The sequence below is a fragment of the Cuculus canorus genome, chromosome 10, assembly GCF_017976375.1.
Source record: "Cuculus canorus isolate bCucCan1 chromosome 10, bCucCan1.pri, whole genome shotgun sequence".
Classification (NCBI taxonomy): domain Eukaryota; kingdom Metazoa; phylum Chordata; class Aves; order Cuculiformes; family Cuculidae; genus Cuculus; species Cuculus canorus.
The window spans coordinates 10,471,848-10,494,147 of NC_071410.1; the positions used below are offsets into that span (position 1 = coordinate 10,471,848).

Genomic DNA, 22,300 nt, shown 5'->3' on the forward strand with positions numbered 1-22,300 from the left:
GGTCTAGTGTGGACACGACCATGCAGCAGAGGAAGGGGAACAGAGAATCGTAGGATCAAAAAATCATTTAGGCTGGTAAAGACCGTTAAGGTCATCGAGTCCCAACGGTTAACCTAACATTGCCAACTCTTAATACTAAACCATTTTCCTAAGCACCGCATCTACACGTCTTTTAAATACCTCCAGGTACAGTGACTCAACCGCGTTCCTGGCAGCCTGTTCTAATTCCTGACAACCCTTTCTGTGAAGAATTTTTTCCCAATATCCAATCTAAACCTTCCCTGGCACAACTTGAAGCTGTTTCCTCTTGTCCTATCACTTGTTGCTTGGGAGAAAAGACCAACACCCACTTTGCTACAACCTCCTTTCAGGTAGTTGTGGAGAGTGACAAGGTCTCCCCTCAGCCTTCTTTTCTCCAGGCTAAACAACCCCAGTTCCCTCAGCTGCTCCTCTTGTACTCCAGACCCTTCACCAGCTTTGTTGCCCTTTTCTGGACACTCTCAAGCCCCTCACTGTCCTTCTTGTAGTGAGGGGCCCAAAACTGAGCACAGTATTTGAGGTATGGCCTCACCAATGCAGAGTACAGGGGGACAGTCTGATCCTACTGGCCACACTATTTCTGATACAAACCAGGATGCTGTTGGCCTTCTTGGCCACCTGGGCCTACTGCTCCCTCATGTTCAGCCCCTATCAAACAACACCCCAGGTCCTTTGCTGCCAGGCAGCTCCCCAGCCACACTTACCCAAGCCTGTAGTGTTGCATGGGGTTGTTGTGACCCACGTGCAGGGCCTGGCCTTGCTGAACCCAATACAGTTGGTGTTGATCCATTGATCCAGCCTGTCAAGATCCCTCCTTCCTTCCCTCAAGCAGATGAGCACTCCTGCCAGCTTTGGTGTCATCTGCGAAGTTAGTAAGGGTGCAGTCGATCCCCTTGCCCAGATCATTGATAAAGTTAACAGGCTCCAGCACTGAGCCCTGGGGGACACCACTTGTGACGAGCTGCCAACTGGATTTAACTCCACAACTCTCTGGGTCAGGCTGCCCAGCCATTTTTTTTTACCCAAAGAAGAGTGCACCTGCCTAAGCCAGGAGCAGCCAGGAGAATGCTGTGGGAGACGGTGTCAAAGGCTTTACTGAAGTCTAGGTAGACAACAGCCACAGCCTTTCCCTCATCCATTATGCAAGTCACCTGGTCATAGAAGGAGATCAGGTCAGTCAAGCAGGACCTGCCTTTCATAAACCCAAGCTTCACTAGGCGTGATCACCTGGTTGTCCTGCATGTGCCATCTGCTGGCACTCAAAATGATCTATTCCATAACCTTCCCTGGCACAGAGGCCAGACTGACAGGCCTGTACTTCCCTGGATCCTCCCTACTGGCACACATTGCGCCCTTGCCTTTTGCACATATAGTACCTGTTCTCAGGACTAGGGCACTGGTGCCTAAGCTGTGAGAGTAGAGCCTGCTAGGGTGACATAGCTCATCCCGAGGATTATAGTGTCCTGCCCATGCTAGGACTACTTCCCAGGCCCTAGCATCGCGGCAGGGACTTGCACGCCGTTGCTGATAATTATGTTGCATTTGTTGGCCAGGAAGACCCTGGAGGCAGAAGAGCTGTTTACGTGGCAAGACACTGGTTTGGCTCCAAACTGCCCAAGTGAAGCCAGGAGATCTCAGCTCAGTTTTTGCTAACTCACTGGCCCACCATGTACCATGACAAATGTCTTTGCACAAGTGAGGCCCAGAGCCACGTGAAACCAAACTAGCGTGGAGATTGGGTGACTGTGCTCCCCCCCAAGTACCATCACCAACAAGCCAGCATGGGAGAGCAAGCAGAGCAGCTGCTTGAGACTCCTGATGAGCTGGCTGCACAGCTTGTGACAGGACATGAATTTACCCTTCAAAACCACCACCAACACATCAATCCATACTGCAGAGAATAAAGAGTGTCTTGGCTACCGCAAACCCCAGTAGATGTAGGCCTGTAGGTGCGCATCCTCACCAGACCTATGTGATTTGAGAACCACCAGCACATGGCCCGGCACACGCTGGCTTGTTGGATTTCTTAGCTGGCTTACTTATTGATCAACGTCTTTAGGGAGCGTGTAAGCGTGCTCATGACAGTGGCAACTGTGGCTGACTGGCGGGCAAGCTGCTCCACCGTCTGCTGGTGGCTCAGCATTCTGGCTGTGGACTCTTCTGCAGCCTTCAGGAGGAAAGTGTAGTTTCTCACCACTTCCTCCACCTTCGACAGCAGCTCTTGGCGCTGGGACTCCGAGCGCACAACATACACCAGCCTCACGAATGTCTCAATGAGGCTGCTTAGCACCTGGAAGCTGCTCGTGATGGCGGAGAGCATGTGGGTAGGACTCTTGTCAACAGCTGCCACACGGCGGCAGGATGCCCGAAACTCCTTGAACTTGAGGGCAAGCTCCTGCTTGTATTCAGCCAGCTGGGAGATGTAGGGTTTGCAGTCCTGGACATCAGGGCTCACCACACACTGCCTCAGTATGGTCAGGAGCTCATTGGTGTCCAGCTGCACTTGCAGAAACCCATTGGGAAAGCTGTAGGCATGTCCTCGAAGGGTGTTGATCTTTGCTAAGCTCCCCTCAAAACTGGAGGTCCTTAAATCTATTTCCTGGGTCTGACTGTCATTGGGACTGCTGCAGGCTGTTGCATCTAGGACCTGAAGAGTCCTGCTCATGACTGGAACCATCTGATTGTCCAGCTTCATTCCTGGGAGTATCTGCATGGGGATGGAATAGGACAGCTCATCCTTCTCGCTCCCATCATCTGCAACATCACATTTCCTATAGTAGAAGCAGTACCGGATGGAGCAGCAGTTCTCATCCTCCATGTCTTCATCCTGCAGCTCAGCAGGACTTGGATACATCTCCTCCTGGACAGAGAAAACTGCTGAACCCTTCTGGTTCTTTTTCTCCTGTGCTATCTGGACATAGGAGGGCTCAGCCACTCCAGAGGCTTCCTGGATTTTGTTCTTCAGAACAGGACAAAGGATGCTGGGCTCAGGCTCTTTCTGAGGGCCTTTCTGCTGGGTTGTATAGATGCTCTGGTAGATGTCAGAGGACAGAGATGTCCCATCAGTCTTATCTATTTCACTGACACTGTAGCGACGCAAGAGCTTCCTGTAGTGTGGAGCACCCATGCACTCACCTCGGGAAGTGCATGTTGTCAGACAGGACATGCCGTTCTCTGGATCGGATCGGTAGTCTCTGGACTCTAAGCTTGTGGATCGTATCCGTTTGCCTTTGGAAGGGCTGCTCATGCTTGTCAACCTAATGGCTTCTGCCTGCTTCTGGTCATCAGTAACTTTATCAGTCCCTCGCCTTTCTAGTTCTGGCATCACCAACTGGTTAGGGGGTGGCCTCACCCCCCTGCAAATCCGTTTGCAGTCGCAGCTGCGCCTTTGCTCCCTGGACATCCCTGGGACTTTTTGCACAGGACTGCTCCTTAGCTGGCAGCTGCAGCGCCCAGGGGCAGGAGGGTGCAGGTACTCCTGTGGTGGGAGGTCACCTTTGCTCTTTGGCTTGAGTAGCTCTTCAAGGAATTCCAGCTCATACTGCTTCACTTTCTGCAGCTGGGCCTGTCGCTCGTCTGTCTCCTTCTTCATCCGGGTTGGAAATGTTGCAGAGAACAGGTTCCTCAACCTGAAGGGAGCTTTTGGAGCTTTGGGTTTAGCCGGGACATCAGGATCTTGTTGGGTCACCTCCAGGACCTTTTCTACTTTTTTGGAAGGCACAGTGCTGATCTGCAGGCTCTCAGACCTGGGCACCAGCTGGATTGGCCCTTTGGGTTCCTCGCTAGTGCTCCTGAAACTGCTACCAGGTGATGGAGAGTGCAAATTGCTACTCTCAGCTTTTAAACTTTTGGCTGAACTTTCCTGTTGTATTTTCTGTCCTTGGTTTGAAGGAGTTGTGTGTTTCTGAAAGACAAGGCTTGTGCCTTCCCCACCTGCCTTCTGACCTGGCTCTCCACTTGTGGTTTTTACTGGACCATCTCTACTCACTTTTTGCTGGTAGCTTTTAGAGGCAAAAGTCTTACCGGGCATCATTTCTTCACCTGCTGAGGTGAGGTGGAAAGCTTCAGCCTTACTGCCATGAGCTTCTTTAGGACTTGGAGAAACTTCACAGTGCTGCTGTGGAGAGAGTTGCTGCTGCTGCTGACAGTTGCATAATGTCTCTGCAGTTTGTGGACCTCCTTTAAGTTTCAAAGGCTTGCTGCTGGCTGGTGCGCAGCTGCTGGTACCATTCACATTCTGTTCTTCCTTTGAGGCTGCTGCCACTTGGGGAGCAGAGCCTTTTGCATTTGCCACTTGCTGCAGAGCAGCTGAAATGATGGCTGGAGTTAGACCGGTTTTTTTGATCCAGGAGGAGCTTGGAACTTGGCTGGACCTCTTTGGGGGTCTTCTCTTGCAGATCCTGTGCCTGCTCCCTGCTTGGGGCTGCTGTAGTCTGCAGAGATACCTCAAAGGCAGGTTTTGTGTAGCCTGCGCCTTTGCACTCAGCGCCTGGCACCAGAGCCTCCCTGTTCTGATCATTAAGCTGGGGGGTTAGCACCGGCTGGACAGCCAAGGTGTAGCTCCGCTCAGCGTGCTGCTGCTCTTGTTTGCTCTTGCAGTTGGTAAGGTTGGGGCTTTGGTGAGAGAAAGTTGGCTTCACTGAAGGGCTCTGCTCCTGGTGGCTGAGGGGGTAGGGTGAGGTGAGAACAGCCTGGGCAGCACAGCTCTGGATTCGGAAAGGCAAGTCCTTTCTGGCCAGGAAGTTTTCTTTGTTGATGTGTTGAGCAAGGAAGTAGGCTGCATTCTGATGCTGCTTCATAGCAGACACCATTTCTGAGACATCAGTTAGCTCTGAAGAATTGGTTTCATGGCCAGAATCCAAGGATGATTCAGGAGTGATGGCAGCCAAGACAATAAGACCTGAGAAAGGACACAAGGAAAACCCCACAACAACACTTACACCACACTGCTGGGTGGAGGAGAGGGGCAGGAGGTTGCCAGGAATGCAGGACACATCATGTCATTGGAGGAACTTTAGTGACTTCCTGCAACTAAGGGTTTATGTTTTTAAGAGACGTCACTTGTCAGCACTGAGCTGGCTTGCTAGATCAATTCAGCAAGACCTCCTGGCCTAGGAAAAGGTCTTGGGAAGATTTCCAGTGTTAGTGATAGCAGATACAGGGACTTGTCTGAATGAATAAAGAAAGTCAGGCAACAGCTCTGCTATCATAGTAAGTAGGGCAACAAAGGTAGGTAGAGGACAAAGGACTGTGCTGCCAGCACGCTGGTCCCAGAGACACCCAACTGACAGCAGGTTTGCCCTGTGAAGGGGTCACACGTTACAAAGCCTGAGTGGGAACCTGTGAAGACTGAGGACCGAAAGTACCAGCTGAGTGGGGTCACACCAGGGAGGAACTCATGCTCACGGTACTGCTTTGTTAGTGCCTCACCACAGCATCACGGCACGCAGACCATGGCAGATACAGGATAACCAAGAGGTTCCTTCAGCCACTGTCAGGGAGGAATCCCTCCTCAGCTTCTTAGAAATCATCTGAGCTGCAGCGTGGCTGCTCTCACTAGAGCCTGTTGCCACAACTTAGTTTTTAGTATTATAGAAGCTGCTCCACAATCACATAGAGGATGTGAGAAGGAGACTAAAGCGAAGGATATACCATAGGAAAGAAAGTCTATAGGGGGAAAAAGAAAATTGCAGCCACTGAAATACCTGCTGTCTGCTGTGGTGGGGGATGTGGACAGTCCTCTGAAGCAGCCAGGGCTTCCAGTGCCTGCAGAGTGGACACCAGGGCATCATCCAGCTCCTGGGCATGATCTCGGACTGTCCGTGGTTGCACGTTGTCTATTAGTGTCACAGGGATCTCATCATAGAGGATGCCACAGAGGTGCCGTCCCTGCTCCTGGCTTTGGGCAGCCGCCCGGCGCTTTGGGTCATCTTCATCTGAGCTGTTATCTCGGAAGCCAGGAGGAGGGGCAGCGATAGCAGGGAGCAGAGATGTTGTCTCATCTTCTTCCTCATCGCTCCCAGGCGGGGGAAGAGACATCAAGTCCACCATGTTGTCCCGGGTGCTGCCAGGCTTGCCCCCCTTGCATGAAGCCAGGCGGCTCTTGATTTTGGCTTGGCAGGATTCACAGTAGAAGTGCGAGGCGTCGCTCCGCAGGTGGGTGTCTATGGTGTGTGCCCTGGCCCTGCTCGCGTGCCTGTCTTGGTCAAGGCCATCCAGGTCATAGTCATTACCTGTCCCATTGTAGCCTTGTCCAGAGCTTTTGGAAGTGGGATCGGATTTGGTCCTGGGACGAGTTTCCTCAAAAAATATCAAGTTTTCATTGATATCCGTCCTACTTTCTCTTTCCTTCCTCTGCTCTCGCATATGCAGGTAGCAAAAGCTGATAAGCTCTGAGTCCGAAGCCCTGGTGGCTGAAGCCCCAGCTGCTCTGGTGCTGGTGCCAGAGCCACCCACCAACCCGCTGTCTTTCTTTCCCGTGTGCCCTGCCGCAGGAGGCCGGTGGATGTTGTGTGCGTTGATATAATCTAAACCAAAACCAGAACAGGCACATTAGCAGCAGCACGCAGGAGAAGGGAAAATAGCATGAGGAAGCTCCTGGTCACCCTGGAGAAGCATCCATGTGGTCTCTACCCTGCAGCCCTTGGTGTGCCAGAATGCAGTGGAACATGTGTATTCCCTGGCTGGTCTTTTGAAAAACCATCTTCTACAACCTATCTGCCAATACTGAGTGCAGGAAGAAATGTCCTGCACACACAGATCATAGAATGATATGCATTGGAAAGCACATTTAAAAGCCATTTAGTCCTACCCTAATGGGGTCAGCAGGAACGTCTTCAACGGGATCAGGTTGCTCAGAGCCTATGCCCATGTGTTATTGAAGAAGCCGACAGGCCTTTTTTTCCTAAATCAATAAAATCTGGACTACCATTAACAGACAGCTGTCAACAGCATTTCAGTGAGGTCCTTAGGTGTGGCCAGAAGAGACTAGAGGGTGGCTGGACAGGAGTTAGAAGCAGTTGAGCTCCAGCCAGCAAAAGCCCTGTGACACACTGACAGAACAGACCACCTCCTCCTGTTGTTTGCTCCACTGAATCCAAAATGATTACATGCTACAGAACTTAATTGTATGAATTTTATGAAGTTAAATATTATGACATTTAAGATAAGAAAGTATGGAAAGCTGTTTTTTTTGTGGGGAATTAGATCAATGACACCATGGACCAGCAACACAACTCATCAGTGCCCTTTTAGAAACAACCTTGAGACATCAGAAATATCATCTTGTTCCTCCCTCTCCACTTCCCCACCCATCTCTTTTCTAGACTAACCACAGCAAATTCCTTTAACCTTTCCTGACAGGTCTGTTTTCTAAATGTCTCAGCTTTCTTACTGCTCTGGGCTGGACTCTATCCACATTGGCTACCTGGGAAAATGTCTTGTTTCTGGGCTATGTGATAGCAGCAGGGAGAGGAATCAAGATCCTGGGAGGCTGCTGTGAGGCAGAGCTGGGCAGAACCGGAGGAGGGCTGGCCAGCACAGCAGGCACTGAGACATGGGGCTGTGAGTGCTGCATCACCAAGCCACCAACCATCTTCAGAGCACTGGGAGCAGCTTGGCTGCATGCACAAACAAGGACCTTCAGCCTTTGTCTGCCAGTTCACGCGCTATGCAGTAAGAAGGAATTGCTGTCACCGTTTTTGCATAACATCGGCCAGATCAAGCAGTTTTCCCCAGCAGATTGCTAAATGTAGTGTAATATTGCCTTTCAGGGAGACTTTCAACTCATCTTGGCTGACTTTAAGCAACATACCCCCTCCCAGTCCCTTGGCCTCCCAGGGTCCGTGCATCGTTTCTGTCTGGCTCACAGCTATCAGATCAGGCTAGCTCGGAAAGAGCCCTCTGCTCCTACTGTTAAGCATTTCCTTACCACAGCCTCCCCTTCTACCTTGTGTGAGGCAAATGGCTGAAATATTGCTTGAACTTCTGGCCGGTGGTCCAGCCCTCAGGAGGGGCATCTGTCTGCATTACAGGTTGTATTGTGCAGCTGCGCTGAGAACGGCTGCCAGGGGGCTGTAGGCTCTGCCTTACCAAGTATAAATTAAATCAAATAAATCCTAATTAAATTCATTAGTGCAACAAATTGGACAATTTGTGTCCCCAAACACATGTTTCTATTATATTGTTCATCACCTGCAATGCTAAAATCCCAACCAAAACAATATCTCTCTCATTTATGGACATACTGGAATACAGAAATGCCAGCTGTATGAGCGAACACAAGGCTGTCGCAGCTGGGGATGTACATTTAGCACTGGGCTGCGGTCGAGTGGCATGGACAACAGCAGAGGCTTCCCTGATGGGTCATGCTAGCAGCCTGCCCTACTTGGACAGCCTCGCTGGCTGCTCGTGCCGAGCCAGGGCCTGTTGCTGAATGAGGCCAAACCCCTAATATCCATAATCCAGCTGCTGGATGCTCCGGAGGAGAAGGTCCTGACAAAGAGCTGAGAGAGCAACCAAGGGCATGGAGTTGCCTGGTGGATGATGGTTGCTGGTGGGAGTGAGGAGAGGAAAGGGCAAGCAGGTGAATTGCAGCATGGCACAACCCTTCCAGTGGAGGATGAGGATCTGGCATAGGGCTCCACAGGGAAATGTGGAGAGACGGATCTAACTGACAGCATCCGGACAGAGCGTGCATTTCTAAAAATGTCTGCAGTTCAGCAGGGGGGTTTAATGGGCCTCAGGGAAGATGGATGTGCTCCTCTTCTAGGCAAAAAACACAGGCTATGGCTTGATTTTACATTTAGATTCTGGCAGAGCCCGCCTGCAGCCTAGAAAGTCAAAGCCTGGGCTAACTTGATTCATCCCAATGGGGCTTTCTTATTGTTCCTGCAGAGATGTGCTAATGATCAGCTGTCCCTGCTCCCTGTGATCTGCCTGGCTCCTGACAGCTCAGCCTGCAGCCACAGTGAGACCAGAACTGTAAGCAGACTTTGTTTTCTCAATGCACGCTAAATTCTCTCCTTCTGAAGGATGCTTGAGCAGCTGAGCCGAGTGTACGGGGTCTGTGGAGAAACTTCCATTCCACTGGTCAGAGAGATTTTCATTGCACCCCTGAGGACAGACCAGGCCATTCAGAGAAGGCTCTTTGGTATGAGGACCATGGATACCTTGCTCCATTGCTGTCCTACCCACACTGTGACTTCCCCTCACACTCACTCCAGACCCCTGCGGAGTGACATTGTTTTCTTGTGATTGTCAAGAAAAGGGCAAGATCTGCTCTATCTTTTAGCATAGGTTTGGACCAAAACAATCTCCCCAAGGAAAAATCCTGGTATTATCACTGTTGTTAGAGTGTGGAAAAGTACCGCTTGCACATAGTAAGATATCACCAGAGCAACCAGTAGCTGTGGCACTGCCAGCCTCCCTCTGAGCCCTTGGGGATGTTCTGGGATGCTCTCCACTTCCCACTGCATTCCTCTGACTCCCCACAGCCACGTGCCCCATGTGTTCCTGTAGCCCATCTCAGGGTGACATGACCCAGAGAAAGGACTGCCCTAATTATGGCCAGTTTAATTGGAAACACCCTCCACTCATAGCAAAATGTGACTAAGTGTGTTTCTGGAGAGCACCCAGAGCACAGACCACAGTGACAGTTGTCCTTAAGGGGCACAGGTGGAGGAAAGAAAGAAAACCATGCTTGAATACTTACACCAACATCACCTGTCAGGTCTTTCCTTGGATTCACTGAGGTTGCTGTAGATGCTTTTCTGATGCCTCCAGTGAATGTGTCCTCCCACGTATGCTAAGGCTGTGTCTGGGCATCTTCCTTAGACCTCAGAGGCACTGAGTCCTTTCCCAAGGACCCTGCTAGCTCTTGGCACTCCTCCCACCTAGTCCCATCTTAAGGAAGCAGTTTTGACGCTGCCAGCTAAAGTAAAGATTTGCCACAGCTCTCCAGAGTCGCAGCATCACTCAAGAGGTCTGAGGAAAACCTTCCGGAATCAGCTGGGTTGGTATTTTGCCCATCTCCAGCCACCGATCCTATAGTTTATATTTCCCTACATAAAACAGTGTAAACACCTGCATAGAATACCTGCCTGTGACTCAGGATTTGCTCTTGTTTGAAATCACTCTTGGGAATCACTGATAATTTTGAAGTCGACTGACCCCTGCAATCCATCCTCAAGGAACAGAGCATTGGTGCCTGGTGGGACCAGTCTAAATTTTCTGTTCTCCTAGACCAGCTGTCTGCTTCCTGCATCAGTCTGGGCACCTGAAAAACTGAGACATCAACATTTCCTTCCTGATTTAAGAAAGCAGAATAGCAGCAGTGCTTGCAGAGCAGCCCATGCAGCCCAGACCTCCACTGATGAAGGCAGCAGTGTCCAAAGACAGCAGGCTCACAGTTTCTGGCTGAGTGCATGTACTCATGTTGGTCTTCAGAGCTGGGATGCCAGCCAAGAAGCGTGTGCTGCATCCCTGCAGCAATGCACAGGCTGTTCTGCGAGGACCCAGCATTCAGCTGGCAGCATGACAGGTCTTTTGAAATGACACCTCCCGGATCTGCTGTAGGAGCTGCCAGAAGAACACTTGCAGAGAACGTTTAGGGCCCAAGCTCATACCACACGTCAGAACTTTTCCAAGATGAGGACTTCTCTCCTGGCTTCTTGTTTCCTGGTTAAAAGAGGGTCTGCTGGTTCTGCAGGGGGAATGGGAGCAGGTGGGAGATACCAGAGGAACCCTTCTCCTTTCTAATGCTGCAGAGCCCTGCGTGGAGGAGGAGGGGGGAGCTGGGGAAGGAGCTCACACAGAAAGCAGAGGCTGAAACATACCTGCCTTGATAATCTGAGGTGGGGGCGGTTGGGTGGGGGCCCTGGAGAATATCATCTTCTTGGAGTCCACCAGGAGACGGCAGTAGCCTGCAATAAGGCAGGCGAAGTTGGTGGCTTCAGGCCACTCCATGAGCAACACCAGTGGCTGGAAAGCAAGAAAGGCAAAGCATGTGAGGGCCACACAGCTCAGCTGACAAGGGAACAACACTGCAAAGGAATTGCACCCGGGCCTTGCACTGCTGTAACTGGTGAGCTGGCTGGCACTTGTAGCTCCCACACAGGAAAAAACATCCAGGTGCGTGTCCTTGCTTCAGATCACCCAGCAAATCACTATGCACAAAAAAGCACCTCGCTGCAGCTGTAATTCCTGCCTACTGCCTCCCCTAAGGATGATGAAGAAGGTGGAGCCTTGCAGGGCACAGGCTGTGCATGGCAGGGCCCCCCTGCAACAGTCTCCTGATCATCTGTCTTCATGTCAATGCTTTTAGCCTACCTGCAAGAACTACTTTAACCATTAGGCCCTGGGGAGCTCAGCGATTTTGTGGAGTCTCCACCAGCCACCAACCCTGTTTCATTGCAGCCTCCCATAAATTAAGACATCTGCTTCCAGCAAGACGCAGAAGGGGCAAAGCCCCATTACGGGCTCCCCCAACCACCATTCTCAGCCTGTGGATCTTATTTAAATCTAACTCCATGGAAAATTAAATTTGTGCTTAGGACCAGATGGTGTCTCCTCTTTTAGGAGAGCATTTATTCACACACTAAAAAAGGTCTTTGCTTTAAAGAGAATTAAAAATCAGACACGAACTGTGGGCCACATATAACCCACTGCACAATCTAGCAGCAGATACTGTGGTTCCCTGACTCCCAGTCTGTCCCAGGGAGGTGGTTAGCTGGCCTGGGGAAGCTGTCAGGCTGGAATCTGCTCTTACCTGCCTGGTGAGGTTCATGCACTGCTGGGACGTGGCTGGGCAGAGCAGCCTGCAGCTGAGCAGCACAGCTCGGTCAAACAGCCCACCCTTGGTCTGAGCCCCCAGCACCGCTCGAGGTGGACCCATGAGATGGAAAAAAAATGGAAAGTGCCTTCAATGAAGTTATTGGATGGCAGCTCTAACCGTCATTTACACCTTGCACAAAGCACTCCTACCTAACGGATCTTTGTACCCAGGTACAGGGCTTATCTGAGGCAAGTGGGAGATGTTTCGCTACTGCTGTGGCTCTGGCTGCCCATCCTGCCATGGGGGGTCTCTTGCACACCGGCAGCCCTGCAGGACTCAGGACTTGTTTATGACATCCAGGGCAAACCAAGCCCATTTTAAAAAAATACTTAAGCCTATGCAGTGTGAAAAGCATTAAAACTATTTTGGTATTCTTGTTTTATAACCACAGGAGGTTCCTGATACCCATTGGCCAGTTCTGTGCTCTGCCCAACACTTCCTTTTTTAAGCCACCAAGCCAACTCAGGCAAAGGAAGACTTGGCCTTACAGCACATCATGCTCTGGACCACACAATGCTATAAACCTGGGTGTGAAGCTATCACCCTGAGCAGCGTCTACATGTGATCCCTGAGCCATGCCAGTCCCTGGCAGGGGCTGATTCCTCCTAGAGTCAGGGTAAAGAAGTTCCCTCTTTGGATGCTGTGCAGGAAGAGAAAGGAAAAGATATAACCTGACGTGGAAATAACCCGACAAGCCAACGCGCTCTGCTGAAAGGCTCTACTCCTGTTTGACAAGGCTTTTTCTGCATCATAGAAAATAAACCTGAGATGACACAAATCAAAGGGAAAGCATCAAGACAGAGAGAAAGGAGAGAAGAGATTCTCCACGTAGCTTGAAGAAGGCAGGCATGCAGCAGTGAGGAGGGGTAACACCTCCTAGCCCAGCTCCAGTCTTGACATAAGTGATGAAAGGAAACCATGTGTTCCAGTTCCACTGTATAAAACTATACTTAAAGCGAGTGACTTCTACATAGGGTTAAGCCTTCTTCGGGTTTTCAAGCCGTCTGTTGAATAAAGAGACGTTTGCGCATTTTCCCCCTGTCTGTTATGCAGCAGCGATGGTTTGAGTGCTAGCAACAAGAAAGGAAGCAAACACCGAGGGGATGGAGGCAATGGCTGATGAGTATCCATTACTGGGAGGTTAGATGAAGAGGCCAAGATGTGCCGAGAATTCCCTTTCAAAAGGAAAATTAGGGGGATAGTTTCCACCATTTGGAAGTCACATACCAGATATTCACAGATAGCTCCTGAGGACACCAAAAGTGAGTGCCACAGAGTCATGGACCTTCCCTGCCTCCCTGTCAGCACTCACTGATGCAGTCCTGGGATCCCAGGTGGGTACCAGTGCTTCTGAGACCCAGCTCGATTTTCATCTTTGCTCAGATTCCTCTGCTTCAGGATGCTCCCACCCATCCAGAGATGGGATGTAGGCTCTTGCTGGCAAGAAGCAGCCCCTGGATCAGACCTCCTTGAAGGGAGACAGGACTGATCCACACTGCTGTTTCTTTTCTACAAATAAAACACATGAAACGCACCAAGATGCTGCAAGCTCCCTGCCAGGTGTCCAAGCAAGCCCATCCTCCAGACCAGCTTACAGCAATGAGTGTGTGGTATGCTGGGGCTAATTGCAGAACTCCGCTCTGAAAAGGAGAAATCTTAATACTGATTAGCATTGCAGCTTAGCGAGGGGTCTTAGAAACAATTAGACTCACATCTTGGCAAGCAGCAGCGTGAGATGACTTCTCTAATTGTCAAGTGTTCAAACATTGTTATTAGGGATTAAATCACTTCAAGGGCAGCTTGAAGCGGTCCACTCGTGCTGCCGGCAGTGCTCCAGTGAGCTTCCCATGGCCTGGGAGCCTGCACTGCAGGGGCTCTGCGTCCTGCTGATGGATTATTGGCTGTTTGAAAAGATACCCAATGTGAGCAAAGCTGCTGCAGTCAGGCTGTGTGTCTCCCCTGACCTTGGTGTCTTCTCTGCTGGTCACTAGCAAAGGTCTGGCTGTAGCCCTTGCCCACATAGGGTTACAAGAGTGAATCTCTTTCACCCACTTAGGTAATTTTGCTAAGATTGCAGCAGCTCAGCTGCCTTCCAGACTTCCACACTGCTGCCACATCTCCCTGAAAGTGGCCAACAAATTTGAAAGTGATTTGTGAAGTCAAGAGGCAACACGATTGCAGTGGCCGTGTTTTCTTGGGAAATCAGGCTACAAAGAGGAGGTGTCAGGGATGACAGCTAACAGAGATGTTATTTTTAGACATCAGCGATCATCTTGGTCACCCCGTTCCACGCAGGCAAGGCGAGTGACATCTCGTGGAGACAGCCAGGCACAGGAGATCTGAGTAAAGGTTGTCCTTCTGAACAGCCGCATGAAAAATTTCCAACTAAGGTTGCTAAGGATTTTATTTAGATGGTAAATTCAGTGCAGCTTTGCAGGGAGCTGCTCTAAGTAACAAAACCACAGAACTGTAATCTGTGCTTTGGGCTTCCTCGCGATACCCATGTCTTGAAGCAATCCTGATCACCTTCCCTTTGGAAATGTCCTGCAAGGAGCAGTGAGGGCTCATGCCTGTACTTGGCACTGACTGGGTTATCAAGGGGCTGAGGCTCATGGAACATCCCTGCCTCCTCCTGCAATATTTTTAACTCAGTATTCAGTCTCAACCAGACCTGATAAAAACGCAGCAGCCTGAAAGAGTATGAATCTTCGTAAGTTTTTCTAAACCCAGTGGTGCAGTAGAGCAGAGAAACTTCTGTGAGCAGCAGGAAGGCAGGGAACGATGCAGGAGAATCAAAGCTGTTGTTCCTCTAAGACCTGCTCCCTGCCCCATTGGCACCGATTTTTTTGGAAGTGGCCATAAAATGCAGTACCTCTTTCCCAGCTCTTAATTAGGAGATGGTGTTAATCACAGATAAGGAATGAGTTATTAACTAATTTAACCCTTTGATTATCCTCCTGCCAGGCACTGATGGTGTATCTCATGCCAAACAGCCTTTCCTCTTCCTCCTCCTCACTGTGACAGCAGTGGGAGCTCATACCTCAGTGGCCCCAAGGCTTCTGCTTCCCTGAGATGCCAGAGCGAAAATACCTGCCTGAGTTTTGTCAGGGCAGCAGCACCTTTAGGATGAAAGCTGTTTTTACACAGATGTAAACTTACAGGGAAATCTTACTGCTTTACAAGTGCCAAACACCAGATTTCCAGCGGGATGCACAGGTAAAGGTTCACCTCTGACCTGTAATACGCCAACATGAAAAGCAAGTTTTAAAGAGAATGCTCTTTCTACATCTAAATGCGTAACACTAGCCTGGAATTATTGATGTTCTGATCTCCCACTTATACTGTTTTTCTAGATTTTCTAGTCCTAATGAGAAAAGGATGTTTTTTCACTCAAAGTTTCCTGCTTGGCAACCAGTCTCTCCGGAAAGTAAAACAAAATACGTTTATACTGGATATAAGAGATAAGTTTTCCATTAGCTTATTAAGGATATAGTGCTTTTCCTATTATGCCCTACCTTTAAATCAAACCTCAATGTCCTTCTGGAGGATATTCACTTGTTCAGACAAAGGTTAAGGTTTCACAGAAGAACGTCTGGAGGAAATTTTATGGCATGGGTTATGCTAGAGGATCTTAACAGTCCTCATATTTAAATTAATTTATGACTTGATCTATGCATGCTATAACCCTTGAGCTTATGTGCATCTCCTTTTAATCTCACCCTTTATCATGTACTTTGGGTCTTACCCTGCTTCCTTTAATGTAATGCAGTAGAAAGGTGGGAGATGAATTTACATAAATTATGTTCCCTCGTTTACCTGAGGTGCACTGCCAAATTTATAGTTGATAATATAGGCATCCAGGCCTAACGAGACAGCAGTCAATTTTTCACTCGTACATTGACCTTTCCTTCCCTCCCTTTAAGCATTATTAACTCAGATCTATCAATACCAGGCTGCTTGTGATTAGGACCATTATTTCCCATTTGTTGATCAATAAACCTCCTGCCTTTGTTAGCAGCAGATCTTCAAGTTTCTGTAGTTTCTCCTTCCTTAGGGTTTGAGCAGCTGCTACCTCTGCTGGGTGAACAACCTCCCTGCTCCCTGCATGGTCCCACAAAATGTCAGTGGATGGAGAGGTACTTCTACAGACTGCAAACCTGGAGGTGTCTCCTCTCCACTTCAATGCTGGTGCTGTGTCCAGAGGAGCGCACAGGTCCAGCCTACACCTTCTTATCATGCTGCTGCCCGGCTTTCATCTCCCCCGCCCATGGATACTCAAACGGCTCATGTTCTTCCCTCTGGAATTCATAATAATCAGAGCCTGACGGCGCTTTTGGCATCCTCTCCATTTCCTATTTGTTGAATGAAGTTTTCAGAACTCCGAAGGTTGCGGCACCATCAGGCTATGCTCACGCCCACAGCACTGGATGCCCAAGATCTGCTTGTTTCTTTTTTTCTTTTTTTTTTTTTTTTTTCTAATAAACAAATCAAATTTGGCTTTGCAGGCTTGGAAACACATTCTCTCCACATGTTGTCTGACGCTTGTGTCTCTGGCTGGTTCCCATCCCAGGTGCCCGCGGGCAGCACGATGGGTGGTGTTGGGGTTGGCATCACACACTGATATGCGCTTTGCTTTACATCCTGCTAGAAAGGCTCTGCGAGAGGGAGAATGTGCATCTGCGCCTCCCACCCCAGGTACTGAGCCAAAGGAAATCTCAATCCCTCCCTCTCTCCCATGAGATGACAGTGGTTCAGAATGGCTCAATGCAAATAAAGATGAATTCAGCTTAGGGAAGCAGAACCTTCAGATCCATCATCACTCCAAAGCCTCGCTCTCCATGTAGGAGAAATCTGATGGGCTTCAGTCATTGCTTGCACAAGCGGGAGTAACGCTGGCCTCACCTGCCCCTGTCAGTCTGATGGGGCTCCCCACCATTTTCAGCCTACAATTTGGCAAATGCATATACGGCAACAACCTCGGCACGCGTAGCATGTGCCCTGCCATGCTCAGCCCAGGGCAGCACCACTGGGCTCAAGGCTGGCTGCCACCCTACTGGCGCTCGCTGCCACTGGCTCCAGCAGGGAGGGCTTGAAGGCAGAGGGGTCACCATCCCATCACCAAGGAGCGGGAAGGGTGGCCGGCACGCAGGACTCAGCTCCTTCCAGGAGGAGAGAAGAAGGCCATGGCCATTCACAGCAGCTTTTTATTTCTAAGGCAGCTGGAAGCACGCCAGGGCCCCTGGGACACCGACATCAATAGCCAAATTCCAGGCACAGCAGCAGCCGGGGACCTTTCTCTATTAATTTTTCCTTTGTTTTCCTCTGTCGAATCTTGGTCTCAACTAAAGTGCCGGCTGGCTGCAAGCCCTGCTGGGAGACATGAAGTCAATTATCCCAATGCCTTTGATTGAATTGTGCTTGGTGAGTGGCCAGCTGCTGTGGGCTGCTGCCCCCGTGCCCTGCACGGGGACGAGGTGCAGCCTGGGACTGCTTCTTTGTTAAATTGCAGACGCTTGCCCAGGCTCCGGTGATCTAGCTGCCCCCTGAGCGTTCCACTTTCATTCCCATTCAGAGAGATTCGGCAGCTTTTTTTGCCAATGTCAAGACTGTTAATACAATAAAAATAAAAAGGCCAGTGGCCTGTAGAGGTGTAGATCAGAAAGGAGAAATGCTCCGTTTAAAAAGGCACTTCAGTAAGAACAAAACTTTTGCTTCTACAAGAGCGTGGGGCCACACAGCCAGAGTTGCAGCCTGGTGGATCCACTTGGCTGGACGTCAGGAGCTGGCTGCAATGTGCCCATGGAGCCAAGCAGCAACCCCCATACCTCCTGCAGAGTGGAGCTCAGGTGAATGTGGTGAGCAGCAGCCTCTCTGCCTCCACTGCATCCCATCAGTGCTCCTGGGCTTGCCTTGATGCTGGGCAGGAGATGCTGACACTGCGCTTGCCGGGATGCTGGGAGGTAGAAGTGGACTTTGCAGTCCTGAGCTGAGGAGGAGGGGAGATGCATGCCTGGAACCTCAAACCTGAGCTGGCTCAGGAGCACTGACTGCTCTCAAATGCTGGTCCCGGTGCTGCTGGGCAGCTGGAGGGGAAGACCCTGGGAGATGCAGGCCTGCAGGGCCCTCAGACCACCAAGACAAGCTTCTTTTAATGCATAAAGATCACAGGAGACAACATGTTCCAACACTGTTCCCAGCAAAACTATGAGCTCAAGAATCAATGCTCAAACACCGGCAAGTCTGGAGCACAGGAGAAAGAGTGGAGAGGTGACTGCCCCAGCAGTGAGGGGGACTTTGCCAGGTAGGAATGACCACACAACCCTGCAAAATGCTCATATCGCTCTGCAGCACAGCCAGGGAAGCACCGTCTTACCCCCAGCCACGTGCACTTGCTCAGCATTCCCAAGCAATCCTGCCCTGCTACCTCTGTGGCTTTTTAGGGGAAACCTGCTCCTCTGCTCCTGGCAGCTCCCTCGGACATTGTAGGGAATAAAAATCCTTCTTGGACCCAGTAGCAGAGGCCTGGAGGCTTTTGTTCCTCCATCCTAAGGCTGTGTAACTTCTCTGTGAAGGGTCCTGCCAGCATTTGCTCCCCACTTGCCACCCTCACAGTAGCCAACAGCTAACAAAAACAAAGCAGAGGCACCTGCTTTATCCCAAAATGGGCTGTTGTAAACAGAAACTGAAGCCCAGGATGGAAAAGCTCCAAACCAAACCAATTAACTACCCAGTGAATAATTTATAAGACAAACACCATTTCTTCTCCTTTTGAATTAAATACAAATGGTTCATGATCTCCTCAAGTCTGTTTGTTACCTGAAAATCTCCCCCAGTTGCTTCCTGGCAGGTATGTCTGGGCCGTGGTCACAGGCAAGCAGCAGGGAAGGATGTTTACGCAGTGCTGGCTGGGATGTACAGACCTCTTGGCTGATGACTGCCCTGTGACCTGACCCCTTTTCTTAACCCTTAGAATCCACTACACAGCATCAATAAATGGCGCTTAGAAATTCAAAATGGCCTTTCGGCACAAATCCCGTAACTGTCACTGAACATCTGCCGTTTCCACAGTAACCCAGCGAGCAGCTGCGACAGGCTGCCACCACCCCACCCATCCAGGCTGGCTCATCCGCATCCCTGCCGTTACCTGGGAGATGCACCGGAGCTGCCACAGCACCAGCATCCCGCAACGCAGCACCAGGCAAGGTACAAGGACCCCAACCTGCCCTGCGATGCACAGGGCTCTGACCGGCTTCCAGGGGTGATACGGATTTGAGTGCATGTCCCAGAGCAGTCAGGACACTACTCTGAGCAAAGCCCTCTAATGGTTTATGATTCACAGTGGAAACAGATTAATTTGCAGCCCAGTGTTTTAGCCGACATGTTCAGTGCAACAGAATAATTGCAGAAAGCAGGTTAGCACTGCAAGGTAATGATCTTTTTGCCTGCTTTTCTTAGCTTGCCTCATCCATTGCTGTCCTGCGTAGGATCAGCGTATACCTTGTTTTGGAGCACACACTCCAGCTTTAAAATGACGCCCTTCGGATAACAGTTAAATGAAGACAGATAACAGCAGCCTCTGCACTGGCGAGGTGCTTTCGAGCCTGCTGAGATTCACAAATGGGATGCTTCCTCCACCCCAGAGGAGAGGGGGCTTTTGGTGGCTGTACACAACTGCCTGGAATTGCTCAGGGAGATAACGCTGCTGTGTATGTACACGTGCTCCCGGGAAGTTGTACATGAGCTGCCTTTTCTCCAGCTGCTGGGAGGCTGGGTAGAGGGGACATGGGAGCTCTTACAGCAGGAAAGGGTGTTACAGAGGTAATTCCTGCTGCAGAGCATGGCTGAAGGGAGCGGCACTGCAGGATCTGTGGAGAAGCTGTGTGGGAATTGCCACCTAATTTATAGCAGATGGATGTCAGCATCACCTCAGCCTCCAGCACATCTGCTGCTCCTGCAGTCAGTCTCACTGGACTGCGCTAGGGGAATGACTGCCCTCTCCCATGCCAGGGAGGGGATAGTGGCACCAGAGGGGACTGTGCACCCCACTGTGAGCCTGATGTGCTCCTGGAGCAGAGCTAACCACACATCCCCCTGCACATGGCAAGATGGCCATGGAGCTATGTGACAGCGGGAATACGCTGTGCTGCAAGCACTTGCAGTGAACCATGAGCAATCAATCATGAGGTCTTGACCAGCCTATTATAATGTATTAAAATAACGATTTATCCACACATATCTGAAGGACATGAGCACCAGGAAGAAGCAGAAGGGTGCAGATGATATCTCTTGGTTACACCTGCTCTGTAAGCAGTAAGGAGGAGACTCGGTGCATTCCTGCACGGCCTCAGCAGCCAGAGGGACTGACTAGGCAGGGAGGGATTCCACCTGCCCAGGCTGCAGGGAGGGAGGCTTAAGGTTTTGAAGGGTATGGACAGGCACAGCAGGATACCAGGACTTCACCTGGGTGATGACTGCCCTCAGTAGGATGCAGAAGAGGGAATACTACAGTTGACAAATACCTATTGAATTACAACTGACAAAAAAGGGCTTCAGTGATGAGGCTATTAGAGGGGACAGTTAAAGCAGAGGGGATAAGGATAAGCTCTGGTAGAAGCGACCGGGGTGCTAACGCAGTTCAGCTGAGCCTCTGGACCAGACACAGTGGCAGCAGGAAAACAGACTTGGAGGAATTAATGAGCTTGGTGAGAGAAAGTACTAAAACCCACCAGGAGAGAAGGCAGCAGGAGAGTCCTAAACAAATCCACCATGATTACATCTATGAGGCTACGGCTGAAATAGAGAGCACAAGGAAAGGGCTGCAGAGAAGGCTGAGGTTTAGAGAGCCCTCAGCAGACAAGGAAATGTGGAGGCAATCAGAAAAGCAGCTCAGCTTCATCAGCCTGGTGGCAGGGGGAAGGATGACTGTAGGGGCAGCAAAACTGACCTGTGGCCAAAGGCTCAGAGGGCTTATGCAGATACACCCTGTCTGCTGTGCAGCACCACTTCCACGCCCACAGCGGTCACAGCTCCACTGCGTCAGATGTCATGGCACGAGACAGACTCTGCCAAGCACTGCTCCTGTCTAATTTAGCCCAAACTTGATCCTAACTCTGTCCTGTTGAATTCAAGGTGGGAGAAGAGGAGAGGATGAGGCTTAGCATTTATCTGTCAGATCGCTGTCTCTCATCTCCATCTTTCCCCATGGGGCAGGAAGAGCTGGGTGCAGGGAGGCAGTGAAACTGAGGATGTCCTGAAGCAGGCACATGGGTACCTGCTGCGAGTCTGCTGGAGATGTGTCCTAGCTTATTAAAAACTGAGCAAAGGCCAGTGGAAGATCTCCTTAGGAGCTTGTGGCTGCTGGACCAGACATCAAAGAAGTCAGTATAGCTTTTACCATACTGCTGACAGTCCTTCTGAAGGGTGTGGGACCCAGAAGACTGTGAGGAGGGTTGGTGGAGCCAGACCACAGGGATGGACTGCCAGAACCAGCTCTGCACCATGCAACAGCTCTGGCAGGGTTATAATGCACAGGGCCCAGGAGGGCATGTACGCTGAGGAGTGGAAAGTCTGCTATGTGTGCTGATGGGAACGATAGTGGAGGTAGCTGGCGAGATACCTCTGAGGTGGTTACTGGAGCCAGTGACACCCATGCGTAGTGATGCCCAGTGATGTCTTCTTGCACTCTGACACCCCATCCCATCATTTAGAGTTCACTCAACAATCCTATGTGGCTTGACAAGTTCCACAAGTGCTGCTAATGCATGAAACCCCATCAGTCCCCTCTAGTCCCTGCATCCAGCCCAGGTATGGCCACGGATGCCTCCTCTCCAGCCCTGAGCGGAGGTGAAGAGGTGTCCTGCCTCCAAAGCGCCTTGCTACCTGTCTGGCCTGTGTCATCCCTGTCTGCCTCGGGGACCTTGCTTGAACCGCTGGGTAGGTGCTTTGGGTTACAGCAAAAATGTCATCATGCCTGCACCACACACCCTTGGTGTCAGTCCCTGCCTCTACGGCACAAGGAGCCCAACAGGCAAGAGAAACACCGCAGACCACGTACCCTGTGACTTTAAAGTGAAACGGGCTTTTGAGTCCCCAGAAATCCCCAAGCAGATATACAACATGCACTTGTGTCCTAAATCCCTTCAAAGGTGAGCACTGAACCCCAAACCATGGCCTCCACACTCCCTGCTCTTCCCAATGCCCAACTCCACAGCACCTGTGCCTACCTTGGCATCCAGTATGCTCGTCTCCACCCGGGCCACCCCATGGTTCTCCCTGAAGAGCTGTATCTTGCTGACCTTGCTGAACTCTGACAGCACAGTTGTGAGGTTGGTCTTCAGGTCGATGACGTGGCTGATGCCGTGCCGGGGTCCCACCAGAAGCGTGGTGGCTGGTTGCTTCTCATCCTTGGTTGCATGAGCACATGGAGAA

The 22,300-nt window shown here is 50.7% G+C and overlaps 1 protein-coding gene across 1 annotated transcript in view; it reads right to left on the reverse strand.

The window, feature by feature from the left end:
• Positions 1–954: 954 nt before the first annotated feature.
• FRMPD3 (FERM and PDZ domain containing 3) overlaps positions 955–22,300 on the reverse strand; it is a 35,530-nt gene continuing 14,184 nt past the window's right edge. Inside the window, 5 exon segments of the mRNA XM_054075621.1 lie at positions 955–4,381; positions 4,383–4,939; positions 5,745–6,566; positions 10,875–11,019; positions 22,096–22,275. Coding sequence (XP_053931596.1) covers positions 2,075–4,381; positions 4,383–4,939; positions 5,745–6,566; positions 10,875–11,019; positions 22,096–22,275 — 4,011 coding nt within the window. The 3' untranslated portion in view covers positions 955–2,074.